Source organism: Cervus canadensis, chromosome 32 (assembly GCF_019320065.1).
Source record: "Cervus canadensis isolate Bull #8, Minnesota chromosome 32, ASM1932006v1, whole genome shotgun sequence".
NCBI lineage: Eukaryota > Metazoa > Chordata > Mammalia > Artiodactyla > Cervidae > Cervus > Cervus canadensis.
Genome location: NC_057417.1, coordinates 14,908,425 through 14,929,063, shown reverse-complemented (window position 1 = coordinate 14,929,063; position 20,639 = coordinate 14,908,425). Strand labels below are relative to the sequence as shown.

The 20,639-nt window shown below is 36.7% G+C and overlaps 1 protein-coding gene across 1 annotated transcript in view; it reads right to left on the bottom strand.

Moving 5' to 3' along the window:
• LOC122433542 (phospholipid-transporting ATPase ABCA3-like) overlaps positions 1–20,639 on the bottom strand; it is a 273,275-nt gene that overhangs the window by 194,473 nt on the left and 58,163 nt on the right. The window contains exons 7-9 of the mRNA XM_043456580.1: positions 13,302–13,418; positions 12,869–12,986; positions 10,975–11,148 (exon numbers count right to left, since the gene is read on the bottom strand). Coding sequence (XP_043312515.1) covers positions 10,975–11,148; positions 12,869–12,986; positions 13,302–13,418 — 409 coding nt within the window. The remainder of the gene's footprint in view (positions 1–10,974; positions 11,149–12,868; positions 12,987–13,301; positions 13,419–20,639) is intronic.

Here is a 20,639-nt window from a genome sequence, read left to right as displayed (position 1 = left end):
ACCAACCCTGTGAGGGCAGAAACAAAGAGGAAGAAAGAATTTGACCTTGAAGCTTGGGAAGAGGAGACCTCAAACACAAGTTAAAAAAATAATGAAAAGGCAGAGAAATACCATGCAAAGGAAGGAACCTAGAAATACACAAGTCCAAATGAATAAAGTGGCAATAAGCAAGCTATCTGAAAAAGAATTCAGAATAATCATAGTAAAGTTTATCCAAAACCCCAAAAGTAGGATAGAGAAAATGCAAGAATCAATTAACAAAGACCTAGAAGAAATAAAGCATAAACATACAGAGACAAAACTGAAATTAAAAATACTCTAGAAGGAATCAATAGCAGAATATCCGAGGCAGAATGGATAAGTGAGCTGGAAGATAGAATGCTGGAAATAACTGCTGAAGAGCAGAATAAAGTAAAAAGAATGAAAAAAAACTGAGGATAGTCTCAGAGACTTCTGGGACAATATTAAATGCACAAACATTTGAATTATAGGGATTCCAGAAGATGAAGAGAAAAAGAAAGGGTATGAGAAAATTTTTGAAGAGATTATAGTTCAAAATTTCCCCAACATGGGAAAGGAAATATGGGAAAAAATATGGGAAAAGGAAACATGGGGAAAAGAGACTTAAATGTAAGACCAGAAACTATAAAACTCTGAGAGGAAAACATAGGCAGAACACTTGATGACATAAATCAAAGCAAGATCCTCTATGATCTACTTCCTACAGTAATGGAAATAAAAACAAACAAGTGGGACCTAATTAAACTTAAAAGCTTTTGCACAACAAAAGAAACTATAAGCAAGGTTAAAAAAAAAAAAAAAACAAACAAACCCTGAGATTGAGAGAAAACAATAGCAAAGGAAACAATTGAAAAAGGATTAATTTCCATATTTTATACAAGCAGCTTATACAACTCAATACCAGAAAAATAAATGACCCAATCAAAATGTGGGGGAAAGGCCTAAACAGACATTTCTCCAAAGATGACATACAGATGGCTAACAAGCACATGAAAAGAGGCTCAACATCACTCAATATTAGAGAAGTGCAAATCAAAACTATAATGAGATACCATCTCACACCAGTCAGAATGGCCATCATCAAAAAAATCTACAAACAATAAACGCTGGAGAGCATGTGGAGAAAAGAGAATGCTCTTGCACTGTTGGTGGGGGAGTAAACTGATGTAGCCACGATGCAGCCACAGTATTGAGAGTCCTCGAAAAACTAGGAATAAAACCACCATACGACTCAGCGATCCCACTACTAGCCATATACCTTGAGGAAACCAAAATTGAAAAAGACGCAAGTACCCCAATGTTCATTGCAGCAAAATATACAATAACTAGAGCATGAAAGCAACCTAGATGTCCATCAATAGATGAATGGATAAAGCAGCAGTGGCACATATATATATTGGAATATCACACAGCCCTAAAAAGGAATGCATTTGACTCAATTTTAATGAGGTGGATGAACTTAGAGCCTATTACACAGAGTGAACTAAGACAGAACGAGAAAGATAAATATTGTATACTAATGCATATATATGGAATCTAGAAAGATGGTACTGATGAATTTATTCGCAGAGCAGAAATAGAGAAAAAGACATGGAGAACAGACTTATGGACATGGGGGGAGGGGAGAAAGGACAGAGTAACATGGAAACTTACATTACCATATGTAAAATAGATAGCCAACGGGAATTTGCTGTATTGACTCAGGGAACTCAAAAAGGGGCTCTGTAACAATCTAGAGGGGTGGGATGGGCAGGGAGATGGGAGGGAGGTTCAAGAGGGAGGGGACATGTGTATACCTACGGCTGATTCATGTTGATATTTGGCAGAAAAGTGCAGAATTCTTTAAAGCAATTATCCTTCAAATAAATAAATAAATTTTAAAAATGAAACACCAGGAAGAGAAATTAAGGAAATAATCCCATTTATCACTGCATCCAAAAGAATAAAATACCTAGGAATAAATCTACCTATGGAAACCAAAGACCTGTACTCTGAAAGCTAGAAGACATTGATGGAAGAAATCAAAGATAGTACAAACAGATAGAAAGATACACCTTGTTCTGGTTTGGAAGAATTTATGTTTTCAAAATGGCTGTACTACTCAAAGCACTCTACAAATTCAATGCAATTACCAATGGTATTTTTCACAGAAGTAGACCAAAAATATTTTAAATTTGTATGGAAACGAAGAAGACCCCCAAAAGCAAAAGCAATCTTCAGAATGAAAAACAGACCTGGAAAAATCAGGCTCCCTGACTTCAGGCTATATTACAAAGCTACAGTCATCAAAACAGTATGGTACTGGTACAAAACAGACATATATATCAATAAGACTGCATAATGATCCAAAAAATAAACCCAAACACTATGGTCAATTAATATATGACAAAAGATATAAGAAGATACAATGGAGCAAAGACAGTATCTTCAATAACTGTGCTGGTAAAAATGGACAGTTACAAATAAAAAATGATTTTAGATCATTGTCTAATACTATATATGAAATAAACTCAAAATGCATCAAAGATCTAAATATAATACTATAAAACTTTTAGAGGAAAACATATGAAGGGCATTCTTTGACATAAATTATAATAATATCTTTTTGCATCCATCTCCTACAGTAATGGAACTAAAAATAAACTAAATTTAAAACTTCTGCACAGCAAAGAGATCACAAATAAATGAAAAGACAACCTACAAAATTGGAGAAAATATGTGTAAATGATGCATTCTACAAGGAATTAATCTTCAAAAGATAAAAACAATACATACAGCTCAATATCAAAAACAATCTGCTCAAAGAAAATGGGCAGAACATCTAAACAGACATACAGATTGCAAAAAGGCACATAAAAAGATGCTCAACGTTGCTACTCACTACAGAAACACAAATCAAAATGAGAAAAAAAAAGCTGAAATGAGGTATATCACCTCACACCAATCAGAATGAAAGTGAAAGTAAAAAGTCACTCAGTCCTGTCTCTTTGCAACCCTACAGACTATACAGTTGGTGAAATTGGACTAGACAGCCCATGGAATTCTCCAGGTCAGAATACTGGAGTGGGTATACTGGAGTAGCCTTTCCCTTCTCCAAGGGATCTTCCCAATCCAGGTATCCTGCATTGCAGGCAGATTCTTTACCAGCTGAGCCACAAGGGAAGCCCCCAAAATACTGGAGTGGGTAGCCTATCCCTTCTCCACTGGATCTTCCTGACCCAGGAATTGAACCAGGGTCTCCTGCATTGCAGCTGTATTCTTTACCAGCTGAGCTATGGGGGGAGCCCCACCAACCAGAATGGCCATCATCAAGATATTTGCAAATAAAAGTTACACTGTTGGTGGGAATGTAAGTTGGTACAGCCCCTACAGAAAATAGTACGGAGGTTCCTTAAAAAACTAAAATTAAAACTACCATATGGTCCTGCAATCCCACTCCTGGTTACATATCTGGAGAAAATCACACTTTGAAAAGATACATGCAACACAATGTCCATTGCAGCACTATTTACAATAATCAAGACATGGATGCTAGATATCCATCGACAGATAAGTGGATAAAGAAGATGTGGCATACACACACACACACACACACACACACAGAATATTACTCAGCCATAAAAAAGAATGAAATAATGCCACTTGTAGCAATATGGATGGACCTAGAAATTATCATACTACATGAAATAAGCTAGACAGAGAAAGACACATATCATATCACTTATACATGGAATAAAAAATCAGATACATGTGAACTTGGGCTGGGCTTCCCAGGTGGCACTAGTGGTAAAGAACCCACCTGCTGATAAGGAGATGCAAGAGACCCAGGTTCAAGCCCTGTGTCAAGAAGATCATCCCCTGGAGGAGAGCATGGCAGTGCACTCCAGTATTCTTGCCTGGAGAATCCCATGGACAGAGGAACCTGGAGGGCTACAGTCCATAGGATTGAAAAGAGTCAGACACGGCTGAAGTGACTTAGCACACACAAACTTGGGCTTCTCAGGTGGCTCACTGATAAAGAATTCTCCTTCAATACAGGAGATGAGGATTCAACCTCTAGGTCTGGAAGATCCCCTGGAGAAGGAAATGGCAACCCACTCTAGTATTCTTGCTTGGGAAATTCAGTGGATGGAGGAGGCTGGCAGCTACAGTTCATCAAGTCGCAAAAGAGTTTAGCAACTAAACAACAACAATACATGAACCTATTTCCAAAACAGAAACTCACAGACATAGAAAAGAAACTTATGGTTAACAAAGGGGAAAGGGGGGATAAATTAGTAGGTTGTGATTAATATATACACATTACTATATATGAAAGAGATAACCAACAAAGTCCTACTATATAGCATAGAGAACTATACTCAATATTTTACAATAACATATAAAGGAAAACTACCTGAAAAGTATATATATATATATGAATACACACATACATCCATACATATATCTGAATGGCTGCACTCTACACAAGGTAGTAACAAAATAATGTAAATCAAGTATCCTTCAACTTTTAAAACATTAATTTTAAATGATTTATTGTAGTAAAGGTAAAAAATGGGGACTTAAGTCAACTATATGTCAATAATTATATTTTTTTCAATTAATTTATCTTAGGTGGAGGATAATTCCTTTACAATATTGTGATGGTATTTGCCATACAGCAACATGAATCAGCCACAGGTATACATGTGCTCATCCCAATTTTGAACTCCTCTCCTGTCTCCCTCCCCACACTATCCCTCTACGTTGTCCCAGAGGACCAGCATTGGGGGCCCTGCTTAATGCAGCTAATGTGCACTGGTCATCTATTTTACATATGGCAATATACATGTTTCAATGTTATTCTCACAAATCATCTCACCCTCACCTTCTCCCATTGAGTCCAAAAGTCTGTTCTTTACATCTGTGTCTCCTTTGCTGCCCTGTTTGTAGGATAGTCATTACCATCTTATTAAATTCTATACATATGCATTAAAATACAGTATTTGTACTTCTCTTTCAGACTTACTTCACTCTGTATAATAGACCCCAGGTTCATCACCTCATTAGAGCTGAAATTGCTTTTTATAGCTGGGTGATAGTCCACTGTGTATATGTACCACAACTTCCTTATCCATCCATTTGCCAATGGATATCTAGGTTGCTTCCATGCCCTAGCTATTGTAAATAGTATTGTAAATAGTGCTGCAATGACCACTGGGGTACATGTGTCTCTTTCAATTCTGGTTTCCTCAGGGTGTATGCCCAGCAGTGGAATTAGTGGGTTGTATGGCAGTTCTATTCCCAGTTTTTTAAGGAATGTTCACACTGTTCTCCACAGTGGCTGTGCCAGTTTGCATTCCACCAACAGCATAAGAGGATTCCCCTTTCTGCACCCTCTCCAGTATTTGTTGTTTATAGACTTTTTGATGATGGCCATTCTGACTCATGTGAGATGATACCTCATTGCAGTTTTTATTCGCATTTCTCTAATAATGACTGATGTTGAGCCTCCTTTCATATGTTTGTTAGCCATCTGTATATCTTCTTTGGAGAAATGTTTGTTTAGTTCTTTTGCCCATGTTTTGATTGGGTTGTTTGTTTTTCTGGTATTGAGCTGCTTGAGCTCCTTGTATAGTTTGGAGATTAAGTCTTTGTCAGTTGTTTCATTTGCTATTATTTTCTCCCTTTCTGAGGGTTGTCTTTTCACCTTGCTTAAAGTTTCTTCATTGTACAAAATATTTTAGTTTAATTAGGTCCTATTTGTTTTTGTTTTTATTTCCATTACTCTGGGAGGTGGTCATAGAGGATCTTGCTGTAATTTATGTCAGAAAGTGTTCTGCTTATGTTCTCCTCTAAGAGTTTCATATTTTCTGGTCTTACATTTAGGTCTTTAATCCATTTTGAATTTATTTTTGTGTATGGTATTAGAAAGTGTTCTAGTTTCATTCTCTCACAGGTAGTTGACCAGTTTTCCCAGCACCACTTGTTGAAGAGACTGTCTTTTCTCCGTTGTATATTTTTGCCTCCTTTCAAATATAAGTTGTCCATAGGTGTGTGGATTTATCTCTGGGCTTTCGATTTTGTTCCACTGATCTATATTTCTGTCTTTCTGCCAATACCATACTGTCTTGATGACTGTAGCTTTGTAGTATAGTCTGAAGTCAGGAAGGTTGATTCCTCTAGTTCCATTCTTAATTCTCAAGATTGCTTTGACTATTCAGGCTCTTTTGTGCTTTTATATAAATTGTGAAATTATTTGTTCTAGTTCTGTGTAAAATGCCATTGTTAGTTTGATAGGTTTTGCATTGAATCTATGATTGCTTTGGGTGTTATACTCATTTTCATTATATTGATTATTCCAACCCATGAACATGGTGTATTTTTCCATCTACTTGTGTCACCTTTGATTTTTTCATATAACATAATCAGTGTTTTATAGTTTTCTGTATACAGGTCTTTTGTTCCTTTAGGTAGATTTATTCCTAAATATTTTATTCTATTCATTGCAGTGTTGAATGGGATTCATTCCTTAGTTTTTCTTTATATTTTTCATTGTTAATGTATAGGAATGCAAGGGATTTCTGTGTATTACTTTTATATCCTGCAACTTTACTATATTCATTGTTTAGGTCTAGTAATTTTCTGGTGGCATCTTTAGAGTTTTCTATGTAGAGGATCATGTCATCTGCAAACAATAAGAGATTCTTCTTTTCCAATCTGGATTCCTTTTATTTCCCTTTTTTCTCTAATTGCTGTGACTAAGGCTTCCAGAAATATGTTGAATAGTAGTGGTGAGAGTGGATACCCTTGTCTTGTTCCTGATTGTAGAGGAAACGCTTTCAGTTTTTCGCCATTGAGGATAATGTTTGCTGTGGATCTGTCGTTTGTGGCTTTTATTATGTTGAGGTGTGTCCCTTTTCTGCCTGCTTTCTGGTATGTCATAAATGGGTGTTGAATTTTGTCAAAGGCTTCATCTGCTTCAATTGAGATAATCATATGGCTTTTATCTTTCAACTTATTAATATGGTGTTTCATGTTGATTGATTTATGAATATTGAAGAATCCTTGCATCCCTGGAATAAAGCACACTTGATCATGATGTATAGTCTTTTTAATATGTTGTTGGATTCTGTTTGCTAGAATTTTGTTGAGGACTTTTTGCATCTATGTTCATCAATGATATTGCTGGGCAGTTGTTCTTGTTTTTTTTTTTTTTTTTTTTTCTTTTTTCATGGCATCTTTGATTTTGGTATCAGGGTGATGGTGGCTTCATAGAATGAGTTCAGAATGGGAGAAAATAATAGCAAATGAAACAAATAACAAAAAAATCATTTCCAGAATATACAAGCAGCTCATGAAGCTCAATATTAGAAAAATGAACCACCCAATGAAAAACTGGCAAAAGAACTAAACAGACATTTCTCCAAAGAAGACACACAGATGGCTAAAAAGCACATGAAAAGATGCTCAACTTCACTCATGTTTCAGCTCAGTTCAGTCACTCAGTTGTGTCCGACTCTTTGCGACCCCATGAATCTCAGCACTCCAGGCCTCCCTGTCCATCACAAACTCCCAGAGTTTACTCAAACTCACGCCCATCAAATCGGTGATGCCATCCAGCCATCTCATCCTCTGTCATCCCCTTCTCCTCCTGCCCCCAATCCCTCCCAGCATCAGGGTCTTTTCCAATGAGTCAACTCTTCGTATGAGGTGGTCAAAGTACTGGAGTTTCAGCTTCAGCATCAGTCCTTCCAATGAACACTCAGGACTGATCTCCTTCAGGATAGACTGGTTGGATCTCTTTGCAGTCCAAGGGACTCTCAAGAGTCTTCTCCAACACCACAGTTCAAAAGCATCAATTCTTCAGTGCTCAGCTTTCTTCACAGTCCAACTCTCACATCCATACATGACCACTGGAAAAACCATAGCCTTCACTAGATGGACCTTTGTTGGCAAAGTAATGTCTCTGCTTTTTAATATGCTATCTAGGTTGGTCATAACTTTCCTTCCAAGGAGTAAGCGTCTTTCAATTTCATGGCTGCAGTCACCATCTGCAGTGATTTTGGAGCCCAAAAAAAATAAAGTCTGCCACTGTTTCCACTGTCTCCCCATCTATTTCCCATGAGGTGTTGGGACCAGATGCCATGATCTTAGTTTTCTGAATGTTGAGCTTTAAGCCAGCTTTTTCACTCTCCTCTTTCACTTTCATCAAGAGGCTTTTTAGTTCCTCTTCACTCTCTGCCATAAGGGTGGTGTCATCTGCATATCTGAGGTTATTGATATTTCTCCCGGCAATCTTAATTCCAGCTTGTGCTTCTTCCAGCCCAGCGTTTCTCATGATGTACTCTGCATATAAGTTAAATAAGCAGGGTGACAATATACAGCCTTGACGTACTCCTTTTCCTATTTGGAATCAGTCTGTTGTTCCATGTCCAGTTCTAACTGTTGCTTCCTGACCTTTTTACAGGTTTCTCAAGAGAAATTCAAATCAGAACCACAATGAGGTATCATCTTATGCTGGTCAGAATGGCTATCATCAAAGAGTCTATAAAAAATAAATTCTGGAGAGAGTGCTGAGAAAAGGGAACCCTCTTGCACTGTTGGTGGGAATGCAAACTAGTACAGCCACTATGGAGAACAGTGTGGAGATTCCTTTAAAAACTGGGAATAGAACTGTAATGTGACCTAGCAATCTCACTGCTGGGCAGACACCTTGAGGAAACCAGAAGTAAAAGAGACACATGTACCCCAATGTTCATTGCAGCACTATTTACAATAACTAGGACATGGAAGCAACCTAGATGTCCATTGACAGATGAATGGATAAGGAAGTCATGGTACATACACACAGTGAAACATTACTCGGCTATAAAAAAGAACACATTTGAGTCAGTTCTAATGAGGTTGATGAAACTGTAGCCTGTTATACAGAGTGAAGCAAGTCAGAAAGAGAAATACAAATACTGTATATTAATACATATATATGGAATTTATAATAATGGTACCAATGACCCAATGTGCAGAGCAGCAAAGCAGATACAGATATAAAGAACAGACTCTTGATCTCAGTGGGAGAAAGTGAGGGTGGAATAATTTGAGAGAATAGCATTGAAACATGTATTTTACCATATGTAAAACAGAGGACCAAAGACATTCAATGCATGAGGCAGGGTACCCAAAGTCAGAGCTCTGCAACTACTCAGATGGATAGGTTGGGGAGGGAATTGGGAGGGGGTTCACAATGGGGGGACACACATATACCCATGGCCAACTTATGTTGAAATACGTCAAAAACCATCACAATATTGTAGCTTTCCTCCAATTAAAATAAATTAATTAATTTTTAAAAATATTGTAAATCCCCTAAATGCTCATGCATAGTTGATTGTTTGAATGAACATCCACACAATGTATCTGTAAAAAATAATGTATCTGTAAAAAATAATAAATATATCTGTACTCATAGGGAAAGATTTCTAGAATATATTTTTGGCTGAAAAAAAGCACATTGTAAATGTGTATACATTACACCAATAATTTTACTTAAAAGTGAGATAAATATGAAAATATACAGTATTGTTGATCTTCTTAGAATATAAATCACATAGAAGATAAAACAGAAATAAATAAGACTAACCACAAGGGAGCAAAGTACTGGTACAGGGAGGGAATGATTTTTATCTGAGTATACTTTATTTTCTAGGATTTTACTTTTAAAAATCTGTGTTAATATCTACATATTTAGAAATTTATATTAAATAAGCAATGATGGGAGATTAAAAATGTGGCAGAAACAGATGTACATATCCATATTTCAAAAGAATAACATAACCACACTAAAAGTAATACTTTCCTCGTAACTCAGATGGTAAAGAATCTGCCTGCAATGCAGGAGACCCAGGTTCAATCCCTGGGTTGGGAAGGTCACCTGGAGAAGGAAATGGCAACCCATTCCAGGATTCTTGCCTGGAGAATCCCATGAACAAAGGAGCCTGGTGGGCTACGGTACATGGGGTTGCAAAGAGTCAGACACAACTGAGTCACTGAAAGTAATAAGAAATACTAATCTAAATAATTTCTGAACACAGTACTTTGACTACCTAGACTCAGATTAAATGTAAAAAGATTTGCAAGCAATCGTTATACTTAAAATGTTAGTTCTTTACAGTGGAGTAGATAAACACATTTCTGTAAGCATTTATGAGTATTGCAAAATTGAGCAATTTAATAGTTATTTTAACAATGGTGGGGGTCAGATTTCTCATGGTTGGAAAGGGAAATGAATATAAGAAACTGAAAAAGGTAGGAAGAACTTATTTTTGTAGGAAGAACTCCATGACTTGTGGGGTATTAGTTCCCCAGCTAGGTATCTAATCAGGCCCTCAGCAGTGAAAATGCAGAGTCCATACCACTGGATTGCCAGGAAATTGATATTAAATTGAAACTAGATTAAACAGTGTGAACTCATATATTTTAATATATATTGAACAGAATGTCTTCAGCTTTGGTGCTATTGACATTTGGAGCTAGATAATTATATCAGCGGCAGTCCTGTACTTTGTGGGATGTTTAATAACATCTCTGACTGCTACCCACTAGATATCAGTAGCACTCCTCCACCAGTTATGACAATTAGAAACCAGAAATATCTCTAGACATTGTCAACGTTCCCTAGGTAGCCAATTTTTCCCCCAGATAGGCCACTGATATAAAGGCATGAAAACAAACAAATGAACATTTGTATATATTTACATGTACATATTTCATGTATAAATTTATACTGTATACATATATAGTATATAAATATCATTTTTATGATAAAAATAGTACAAACCAGGAAAAATATTTAAGAGGCACTAAAGTTTCCTTTTACCCACTTTCCACTTACTATACTGCCAATCCCAGATCACCTACATTTTCTTCCTAGGAATTAAATCATCAAAGTAAATTTTTTATAAAGAAAAAACCCACCCTTCATTTCCATCTTGCTTATAGTAGTAATCCCCAAAGCTACTGCAATATTTGAAATGAGACAGGAAGCCAGCTTCCCCGTGTGGCTCAACATTCCATACGTGGTGATGACTATTACAAATGGAAAGAAGGTAAGATAAAAGAGGAAACCTCCAATAGAAACAGCCAGTGTAGCTGAAATGTAAGATGGAAAACATAGTCAGTACATAACATACAAAATCTTGAAGTAGAAATACCCCTATTTTACTACAAAAGAGCTCTAAAATGTAAACTCTAGAAGAGAAACTGTCTGCCCTGTTCACCATTGTGTTACCAGTGTTGTTCACTACTGTATCATCAGCATTTAAGCAGTGTTTAACAGAAAGTAGTTGTTTAATAAATACTTTGCTTGCTTAAATGAATGGATGAGTAACATGAGGAAGGAAATTTTCTGGAATTTGCCCTTTCTTATACAATAATGTGGATACTTACTTATTTAAAGAAGAATTGATCCTTACGTTTATAAAATCCTGCCTTTTAATTTTTTATTTATGGCCACTTAGCTTAATAACCTCTAGAAGTACAGCATCCCTCATCACATCATAAGAATATACCTACCTGATTACCATTTATTTTGAAACTTTTGAAACTGAAAAGCTTTAGTCACTTTCTAAATACTCAGTCTTATATTTCAAAAATTTATTTATTATATTTTATAAAAATACATTAAAAAGGCTGATAACAAAATCATCAAAGAGAGTCATCTGGGTTACAGTGATTTGTATGGTGAAAAGTGAAAGCTAGTTGCTCAGTCGTGTCTGACTCTACGATCCCATGGACTCTAGTCTGCCCGGCTCCTCTGTCCATGGAATTCCCCAGGCAAGAGTACTGGAATGACTTGCCATTTCCTTCTCCAGGGGATCTTTTCGACTCAGGGGTATGCTTGTTTTAGGCAAGTAAGTCATTCATTGATATTTGCCTACTTTATGTTACTCTTTGGCATGTCACCTTCAAGCAACACACACCAGTATTCCTACCTGGGAAATCCCATGGACAGAGACTCCTGGCAGGCTACAGAGCATGGGGTGGCAAAGTCAGAGAACTTAGTGACTGAACCACTGCCACTATCTTCAGGCTTACTTTGACATAATTCTCTCCACCCATAGCTTTCCTGTGCTCTGTGGTAGAGGGTAGTTATTTTGCTCTATTTTGTAAGAACAAGCCAATAGCAGTGTTGCTGCTGAAAACAATAAAAATACAAATTTCTCTACCATAATACATTTGCTTCATGGTACTTGCGCCCTACATGGTTGAAAGAAGGCAATATTTTAATTGCTTAGCAGATAAAATAGATATAAAAGCCAAAAAATGGTGAAGGTTTGTTTTCTGAAAAACAAAATTTACTTATTTTTAAAATAAATAATAGAAAATGACCACAGGAGAAGCAATTCTACAAATTCCCTAACTAGGCCAGTTTGAATTTATTCAGTCACACATCCCCCTTGTAAGTGAGAACAGGGCAGAAAATTCTCATTTGTTTTTGGTATATTTGATAATGTTCCAGGTATGTGATAAATGATCCAAAGACTTCACTGAGTGAGTAAATGAATAAATAAATGTTTTCACATGACCCTATTTTAGTTTATATCCTCTTGTCACATGTGATCTTATGTTGATTTTTATTCTCTTTTCCCATGCATCCTATGCTATTAATATATTAATTTTCACTAATTTTTGCCCCTCCTCTCAAATCATTTCACGTTTATATGACATGTATGTTTTTAGACAAATTTAGAATGCAAGCAGAGGCTCTATATGAAGTGGCAACTAAAGCTTAAAAGAAACTACCATATAAAATCCTCTTTTAGTCAGTTGAAACAGTTAAAATGTTTCACGGAAGGAGTCTTGTACTCACTTTTACTGAAGAATGCGCTAATCAGAAAGCCGAAGGTTATGGTGGCCATGACAAAACACAGGAAAAAGACAAAGATGAGGGATGGGTCGCTGTTTTTGAGGACAACTATAGGTGCAATCTACAATACAATTGTGAAGCCAGTTTAGTCACACTCGAAGTGGTGTCACAGGAAAACGAGGTGAAATAAAACAGCCTTAAAACATTTCCATAACCCCAAGTGAAATGGCAAAACTTAACTAAATAACTCATTTCCCACAGAAGGGATCAATGGTTTGTGTCTGCTGATAGACTGAGCAGCTTCTGAATTCCCCAGAGGGTCAATGATAAACACATCTATTATTTTGCAACCTAAAACCCATGCAGCTCCCACCCACAATTATTTTATCCCTCTCAAAGTGTAGCTGCAGCGTGATGTATTCAAACAGATACTTGCCTTGGCACATAAAACCACGCACAGTATACAGACGATGATTGAAAACATCAGAAGGAACGTGACAAAATAAGATGCCCAGAGCATACCATTACTGAGCCCTATCATGAACTGGTACTCCTGTGGGAGAGTCAACACAGAACAAATACTGTGAAAGTGCTATTTTCAAAACACACTCACAAATATTATCCGACTTAATCCCCACAAAAACTTACATAGGTTAAATATCATCATTGCCATTCTGCAAAGAAACCCAGTCTCAGAATAGTCAAATGACCCGATCAGAATCATGTAACCTAGTGAATGACAATGCTGTGATTTCCAAACCGGAATTTTGAGTAACTTACCAGTTATGGTTCTAATCTAAAAAACAGTTAATTGGAAATTTAAAACATAAAATCTAGGATCACTTTTCTTGTTATGATGTTCTGCCTCAGGACACATTGGAAGAAAGTAAATAACTTTTAATATTATTATAGATGAGAGTAGGGAAAACTACAGCCCATGGGCCAAATCCAGTCTGCCTCATATTTTTTGTAAATAAAGTTTTGTTGACACATAGCCATGCTCATTTACTTCTGTATTGTCTGTGGCTGCTTTCCTCCTATAACCGTAGAGTTGATAGTTGTGAAATGATCTGCAGGACCTAAAATATTATACTGTCTTATACAGGAAAAGTTTGCAAATCTCTAATTTAAACCAAACCTCTCCAATTTTACAGATGAGAAAACCAGACCCAGAGAGGGTAAGTTGCCTTTACACATTTAAAAAGCAGTAAACTCCCTGTTCTGGGCTCCTCCTGTTCTATCATGCTGCTTTTCCTTATTTCAGAGGCACTTTTCCCTGGAGGAGCACAGACTGGAGACAGAGTCCCTGTTTTAATCCTGACTTGCCACTTGGCAATAAGAAGACCTTAAGCCAGCTCCTTTACCTCTCTCTGCCTCAGTGTCCTCATTTATGAATACTAAGATTTGAATAAAACTATGAGCAAGAAAGAGTTCACAGTTTTAGTAATGAGCTTCATAAACTATAATTCATCAGAAGTCAATGGATACAGACATTTGATCTTTCAAGTTTTAACAAAGGCAGATCAAAATTTAGTTACAAGATGATCATTTTAATTTAAAAAGCTATTTAACAAAGCAAAATTAGTGGTACTAGTTTCTAGAGGTGATTAAAAATAGATGTTTCCTACTGGATTTGATTGCTTTCCAATGTCCTTGCAATGAATTAAGGTACATTTTATTATGCAAAGGAACCATATAAGGAAATAAAGTATTAATTAAGAGATTGGAAAACTTTAAAATAACAGATTTACTAAGAATTGGTGACAAGATAGTCCTTTGAAGCAAGTTTCAACAAAAAATCAAAATGAGAAAGTTGACAGTGAAGTAATTCACATGACACCAAAAACTCACAGGTAGCCAAACTTTAATGTGGAGATGTGTAGTGTCCACATGCACACACTGAGAGAAAGAAAAAGAAGGAGAAAAATACACTAAATCTTAAAAGATTTTGCATCTGGGTGAGTAACTGAGGGATTTATGACAGAGAGTCATGTTTTATATGTCCATTTTGTTTTCTATTAAACACGCACTGTAATAGCCATGATATTTTAAAAGTAAAATAATTTGGAATTCAGTGCCTGTATTTTCAACCAGTAAGGAATTGAAACTGACTAAAATAGCAGCTGGGCTTCCCTGGTGACACAGTGGTAAAGAATCTGCCTGCCAGTGCAGGAGATGTGGGTTTGATCCCTGGGTTGGGAAGATCCCCTGGAGAAGGAAATGGCAATCCAATCCAGTATTCTTGCCTGGGAAATCCCATGGACAGAGGAGACTGGTGGGCTACAGTCTATGGGGTCACAAAAGAGTCAAACACAACTTAGTGACTAAAAAACAACAAAGTAGCATCTAAGGCAACAATAGCCAAGACCCTTAGATAGGAGGACACTGTCTCTGCTGCTCCCTCATACAAGACATCTAATACAAAACAAAAAGTTCAGAGAAATGCAATGCTTCCCCTTCTGACCTAGATGGGGCAAATGGGACCAGATTCACCCTCCAGCTAGAAACAACGAGAGAGAGAGAGAATGGAATAATACAGCCATAGAAAAGAAGGAACTCTTGCATTTACAACAACATGAATGGACTTTGAGGGTGTTATGCCTAGGGAAATGAGTCAGAGAAAGTTAAACACTGTGTGATATCACTTGCATGTGAAATCTAAGAAAAAATCTTATATTAAATATCAAGAACAGATTGGTGTTTGCCAGAGGTTTGTGGTGGGGGATGGGTGAAGGTGGTTAATAGTTACAAATTTCCAGTTACAAGATAAATATGTTTTGGGAATTAATGCATAGCACAATGATAACAGTTAACAATACAGTATTGTATACTGAAAGTTGCTAAGAAAGCAATCTCAAAAAGTTCTCACCACACACACACAAATTGTATTAATATGTGGTGAGGGATATTACCTAAATTTATTGTGGTAATCATTTCACAAGGCATGCGTATATTAAATCATTATGTTGTATACCCAAAACAAATATAAATGTTATATTACATTTCAATTAAAAATAAAAATGATTGATGTAAAGTGACAGTTAATTTTTAAGACATCTTGATTTCCAAGACCTGGCAATAAAGGACAGTAATTCCTTAGAGGAGAGAAACATTGAGATAAGCCCTACACTCACCCAGCTAGCTGCTAACTAGTTGCCTGGCTGACTGGAGTGAGAACCCAGAAATGTCCCTGACAGGAGAAGACAGGGCTGCGAATCCAGGGAGGACAAAGTTTGCACAGCCAAATAACAGGGTTAACCAGAGACAGATTTCCAGAGATCTTTGGAAGGTGCTCTTATAGACTTCTTAGTATTCACCAGCATATACGTGTGAGGAATGTCCCAGGGTCGTGAAAAGGACCATTTTAAGGATTAGAGAGAAAAATATCTAGAGCTCACATTTGCCTAGAAATATTTCTTGTTTTCCCCAAAGAATAAAACCATGTAATTTATAGGCCATAGGTAGACTATCTGTAAGGATTTTGTGTTAAATTGAGCCGATTTAGCTGTAGACCTGCATTTCTTAACCTCAGTACTACTGAAAACATATTCAGTGCAAAATATTGTCCTAACTGCCTCATATACATTGGGATTTCTCACTTAGTGGTATTTCTATTTTGGAGTAACTCCTCATTGTACAATATAGAATGTTTAACAGAATCCTTGGCCTCAGCTTATTAGGTGCCAGTAGCAATAGTTCTCAGTGTATTAATGTCTTTAGACATTACCAAATGTCCTCTGGGAGAAAACTTGCCCCCAGAAAACTTGCTTGCTGTCCTGGAATAAATGCCTGTCTGGTTCTACCTATTAGAAATTTAAAAGCAAGACCCCAAAGAACAATATTATCTCCAGATTACTTAACTCAGTCTCAAAATAAAATTGAGGAATATAGAATACAGAAAAATCCAAGTCTCAACAAAGAAATATTTACAATGTCTGACCTCCAATTAAAAACTTACCAGGTATGACATACAGTTTCAGAGTTGGGCCTATTGTCTCTACCCTTTGTTGTTCACAATTCTATGTGAACTCCCCTTTTATGAATGGGTCATGCAACTTGTTTTAACCAACAGAATGTGGCAAGAGTGATTAAATGTCACTTATGTGATTATGTTACATAGGATTATGGCACTTGTCCCACTCTGAGGCTCTCTCCCTTGCTAAATTTGATGATGCTGTTGGCCACTTTGGAAGGACCTAAAGTTATTGAGGCAAATTATTGAGGGTAGTATCTGGCCAACAGCCGAAAAGAAACTAAAATATTCAGTCCTACAACCATAAGGAATTAAATTCTACCAACAACTACATAAGCTTAAAAGTGATTCTTCTCCTAGTTGAGGTTCAGTGAGTTTACATGTGTGTGTGCTCAGTTGTGTCCAACTCTTTGCAATCCCGTGGACTGTATAGCTCACCAGGCTCCTCTGTCCATGGAATTTTCCAGACAAGAATACTGGAGTGGGTTGCCATTTCCTTCTCCAGGGAATCTTCCCGACCCAGGGATTGAACTCACATCTCTTGCATCTTCTGCATTGGCAGGCAGATTCCTTACCACTGTGCCACTTGGAAAGCCCCAGTGAGTCTATATCCTTGGGTAATACCTTGATTGCAATCTTGCAGAAAACCCAGCTAAGCCTTCCTTGACTTCAACACACAAAAAGTGTGAAATAAAAAATGTGTGCTGTTAGAAACTATTAACTTGTGTAATACTGTTAAACAGCAATAAAAACATTAAAATCTATAAATCTAGACTAAAAAGTTTAAAATCTAACCCAAAAAGTTCCAGGAAATCCAAGCACAGGAAACATGAAAAAAACAGACCAAAGCATACCATAGTCAAATTCCTGAAAACTGGGGGGAAAAAAGAAAAAGAAGAAATCTTAAAAAGGAGATTAAAAAATGATACATTATGTACAGATGGGCAGAAACAGCCATCTTATTTGAAGCAACAAGGCAATAGGTCAGATATTAAAGTACTCAAGCAAAAACATTACCTTAGAATTCTTAACAAACTTAAGTATCTTTCAAAAATTATAGCAAAATAAAGACCTTGCCAAACATGCAAAAACTGAAATAATAAATCAACAGAGGAACAGCATTACCAAAAATAAAAAAGGAAATCCATCAGGCAGAAGGAATATATAAGAAGATATAGGATGAATCTGGACCTGCTCAAGGGAAAAACAAGACAAGAAATGAGAATGACATATTTGTTGTTCAGTAGCTAAGTTGTGTCCAACTCTTTGTGACCCCATGAACTGCAGCACAACAGGTTTCCCTCTCCTTCACTGTTTCCTGGAGTTTTCTCAAACTCATGTCCATTGAGTCAGTGATGCCAACCAACCATCTCATCCTCTGTTGCTCCTGACTCCTCCTGCGCTCAATCTTTCACACTATCAGGATATTTTCAAATGAGTTTTCTCTTTGCATCAGGAGGCCAAACTATTGGAGCTTCAGCTTCAGTATCAGTCCTTCCAATGAATATTCAGGGTTGATTTCCTTTAGGAACAGCTGGTTTGATAGTCCAAGAGTCTTCTCCAACATCACAGTTCGAAAGCATCAGTTCTTCAGTGCTCAGCCATATTTATGGTCCAACTCTCACATTTGTACACGACTACTGGAAAAACCATAGCTTAGACTATACAGACCTTTGTTGGTAAAGTGATGTCTCTGCTTTTCAATATACTATCTAGGTTTGTTATAGCTTTCCTTGCAAGGAGCAAGCGTATTTTAATTTCATGGCTGCAGTCACTGCTTGTAGTGATTTTAGAGTCCAAGAAAATTAAATCTGCCACTGTTTCCACTTTTTCCCCATCTATTTGCCATGAAGTGATGGGACTGGATGCCATGATCTTAGTTTTGTGAATCTTGAGTTTTAAGCCAGCTGTTTCACTCTCCTCTCTCATCCTCAACAAGAGACTCTAGTTCCTCTTCACATTTTGCCTTTAGAGGGGTATTATCTGTATATTTTTCTGGAGAAGGAAATGGCAACCCACTCCAGTATTCTTGCCTGGAGAATCCCATGGACAGAGGAGCCTGGCAGACCATGGTCCATGGGGTCGCAGAGAGTCGGACATGACTGAGGTGACTAAGCCACACATCTGCATATTTGAGATTGTTATTTCTTCTGGCAATCTTGGTTCCTGCTTGTGATTCATCCAGCAGAGCATTTTACATGATGTACTCTGCATGTAAGTTACATAAGCAGGGTGACAACATACAGCCTTGACATACTTCTTTCCCAATTTTGAAGAAAGTATAAAACCTTTTTCCTTACTCTTTAAATCTTAAAATCTTTTACCTTACTATTCAAATATCTTTAGACATGTAATTGTTTTTTTTAACCAAAAATCCTAGCAATATATTGTGAAGAAGCAAAATATATAACAAAATGGCAAATGTGAATAATATAAACCCAAACCAACCGTGAAAATTACACTACTTATTACCAGAGAATTACAACTAATAAGAAACCAAAGTTAAATTGAATAAATAGTAATCATACTTGTGTGCAATCTCAAAAACAACAGAATGATCTCTGTTTGTTTCCAAGGAAAACCATGTAATATCACAGTAATCCAAGTCTATGACCCAACCATTAATGATGAAGAAGAAGTTGAATGGTTTTATGAAGACGTACAAGAACTTCTAGAACTAACATCTAAAAAGATGTCCTTTTAATTATAGGGGACTGGAATGCAAAAGTAGGCCGTCAAGAAATACCTGGAGTAACAGGCAAGCTTGGCCTTAGAGTACAAAATGAAGCAAGGCAAAGGCTAACAGAATTTTCCCAAGAAAATGCACTGGTCATAGCAAATACCTTCTTCCAACAACACAAGAGGTGACTCTATACATGGACATCACCAGATGGTCAATACCAAAATCAAATTGATTATATTTTTTGTAGCTGAAGATGATGATCTTTACAGTTAGCAAAAACAAGACCAAGAGCTGACTTGTTTGTCAGATCATTAACTCCTTATTGCAAAATGCAGACTTAAATTGAAGAACATAGAGAAAACCATCAGGCCTGTCAGGTATGACCTAAATCAAATTGCTTGTGATTATACAGTGAAAGTAACAAATAGATTCAAGGGATTAGATTTGATAGAGTGCCTGAAGAACTATGGATGGAGGTTCATAACATTATACAGGATGCAGTGATCAAAATCATCCCCAAGAAAAACAAATGTAAAAAGGCAAAATGGTTGTCCAAGGAGGCCTTACAAAGAAATGAAAAAAGAATTGAAAGACAAAGGAGAAAAGGAAAGATATAACCATCTGAATGAAGAGTTCCAAAGAATAGCAAGGAGAGATAAGAAAGCCTTTTTAAGTGAACAATGCAAAGAAATAGAGGAAAACAATAGAATGGGAATGACTAGAGAGCTCTTAAAGAATATTAGAGATACCAAGGGAACATTTCATGCAAAGAGATGCACTATAAAGGACAGAAACTGTATGGGCCTAAGAGAAGCAGAAGATAATAAAATAGGTGTTAAGATTATATAGAATAACTATACAAAAGAGATACTAATGACCCAGATAACCACGATGGTATGATCACTCAACTAGAACCAAACATCCTGGAGTGTGAAGTCAAGTGGGCCTGAAGAAGCATCACTGTCAACAAAGCTAGTGGAGGTGATGAAATTCCACCTGAGCTATTTCAAATCCTGAAAGATGATGCTGTTAAAGTGCTGCTCAATATGCCAGCAAATTTGGAAAACTCAGCAGTACCCACAGGACTGGAAAAGGTCATTTTTTATTTCAATACCAAA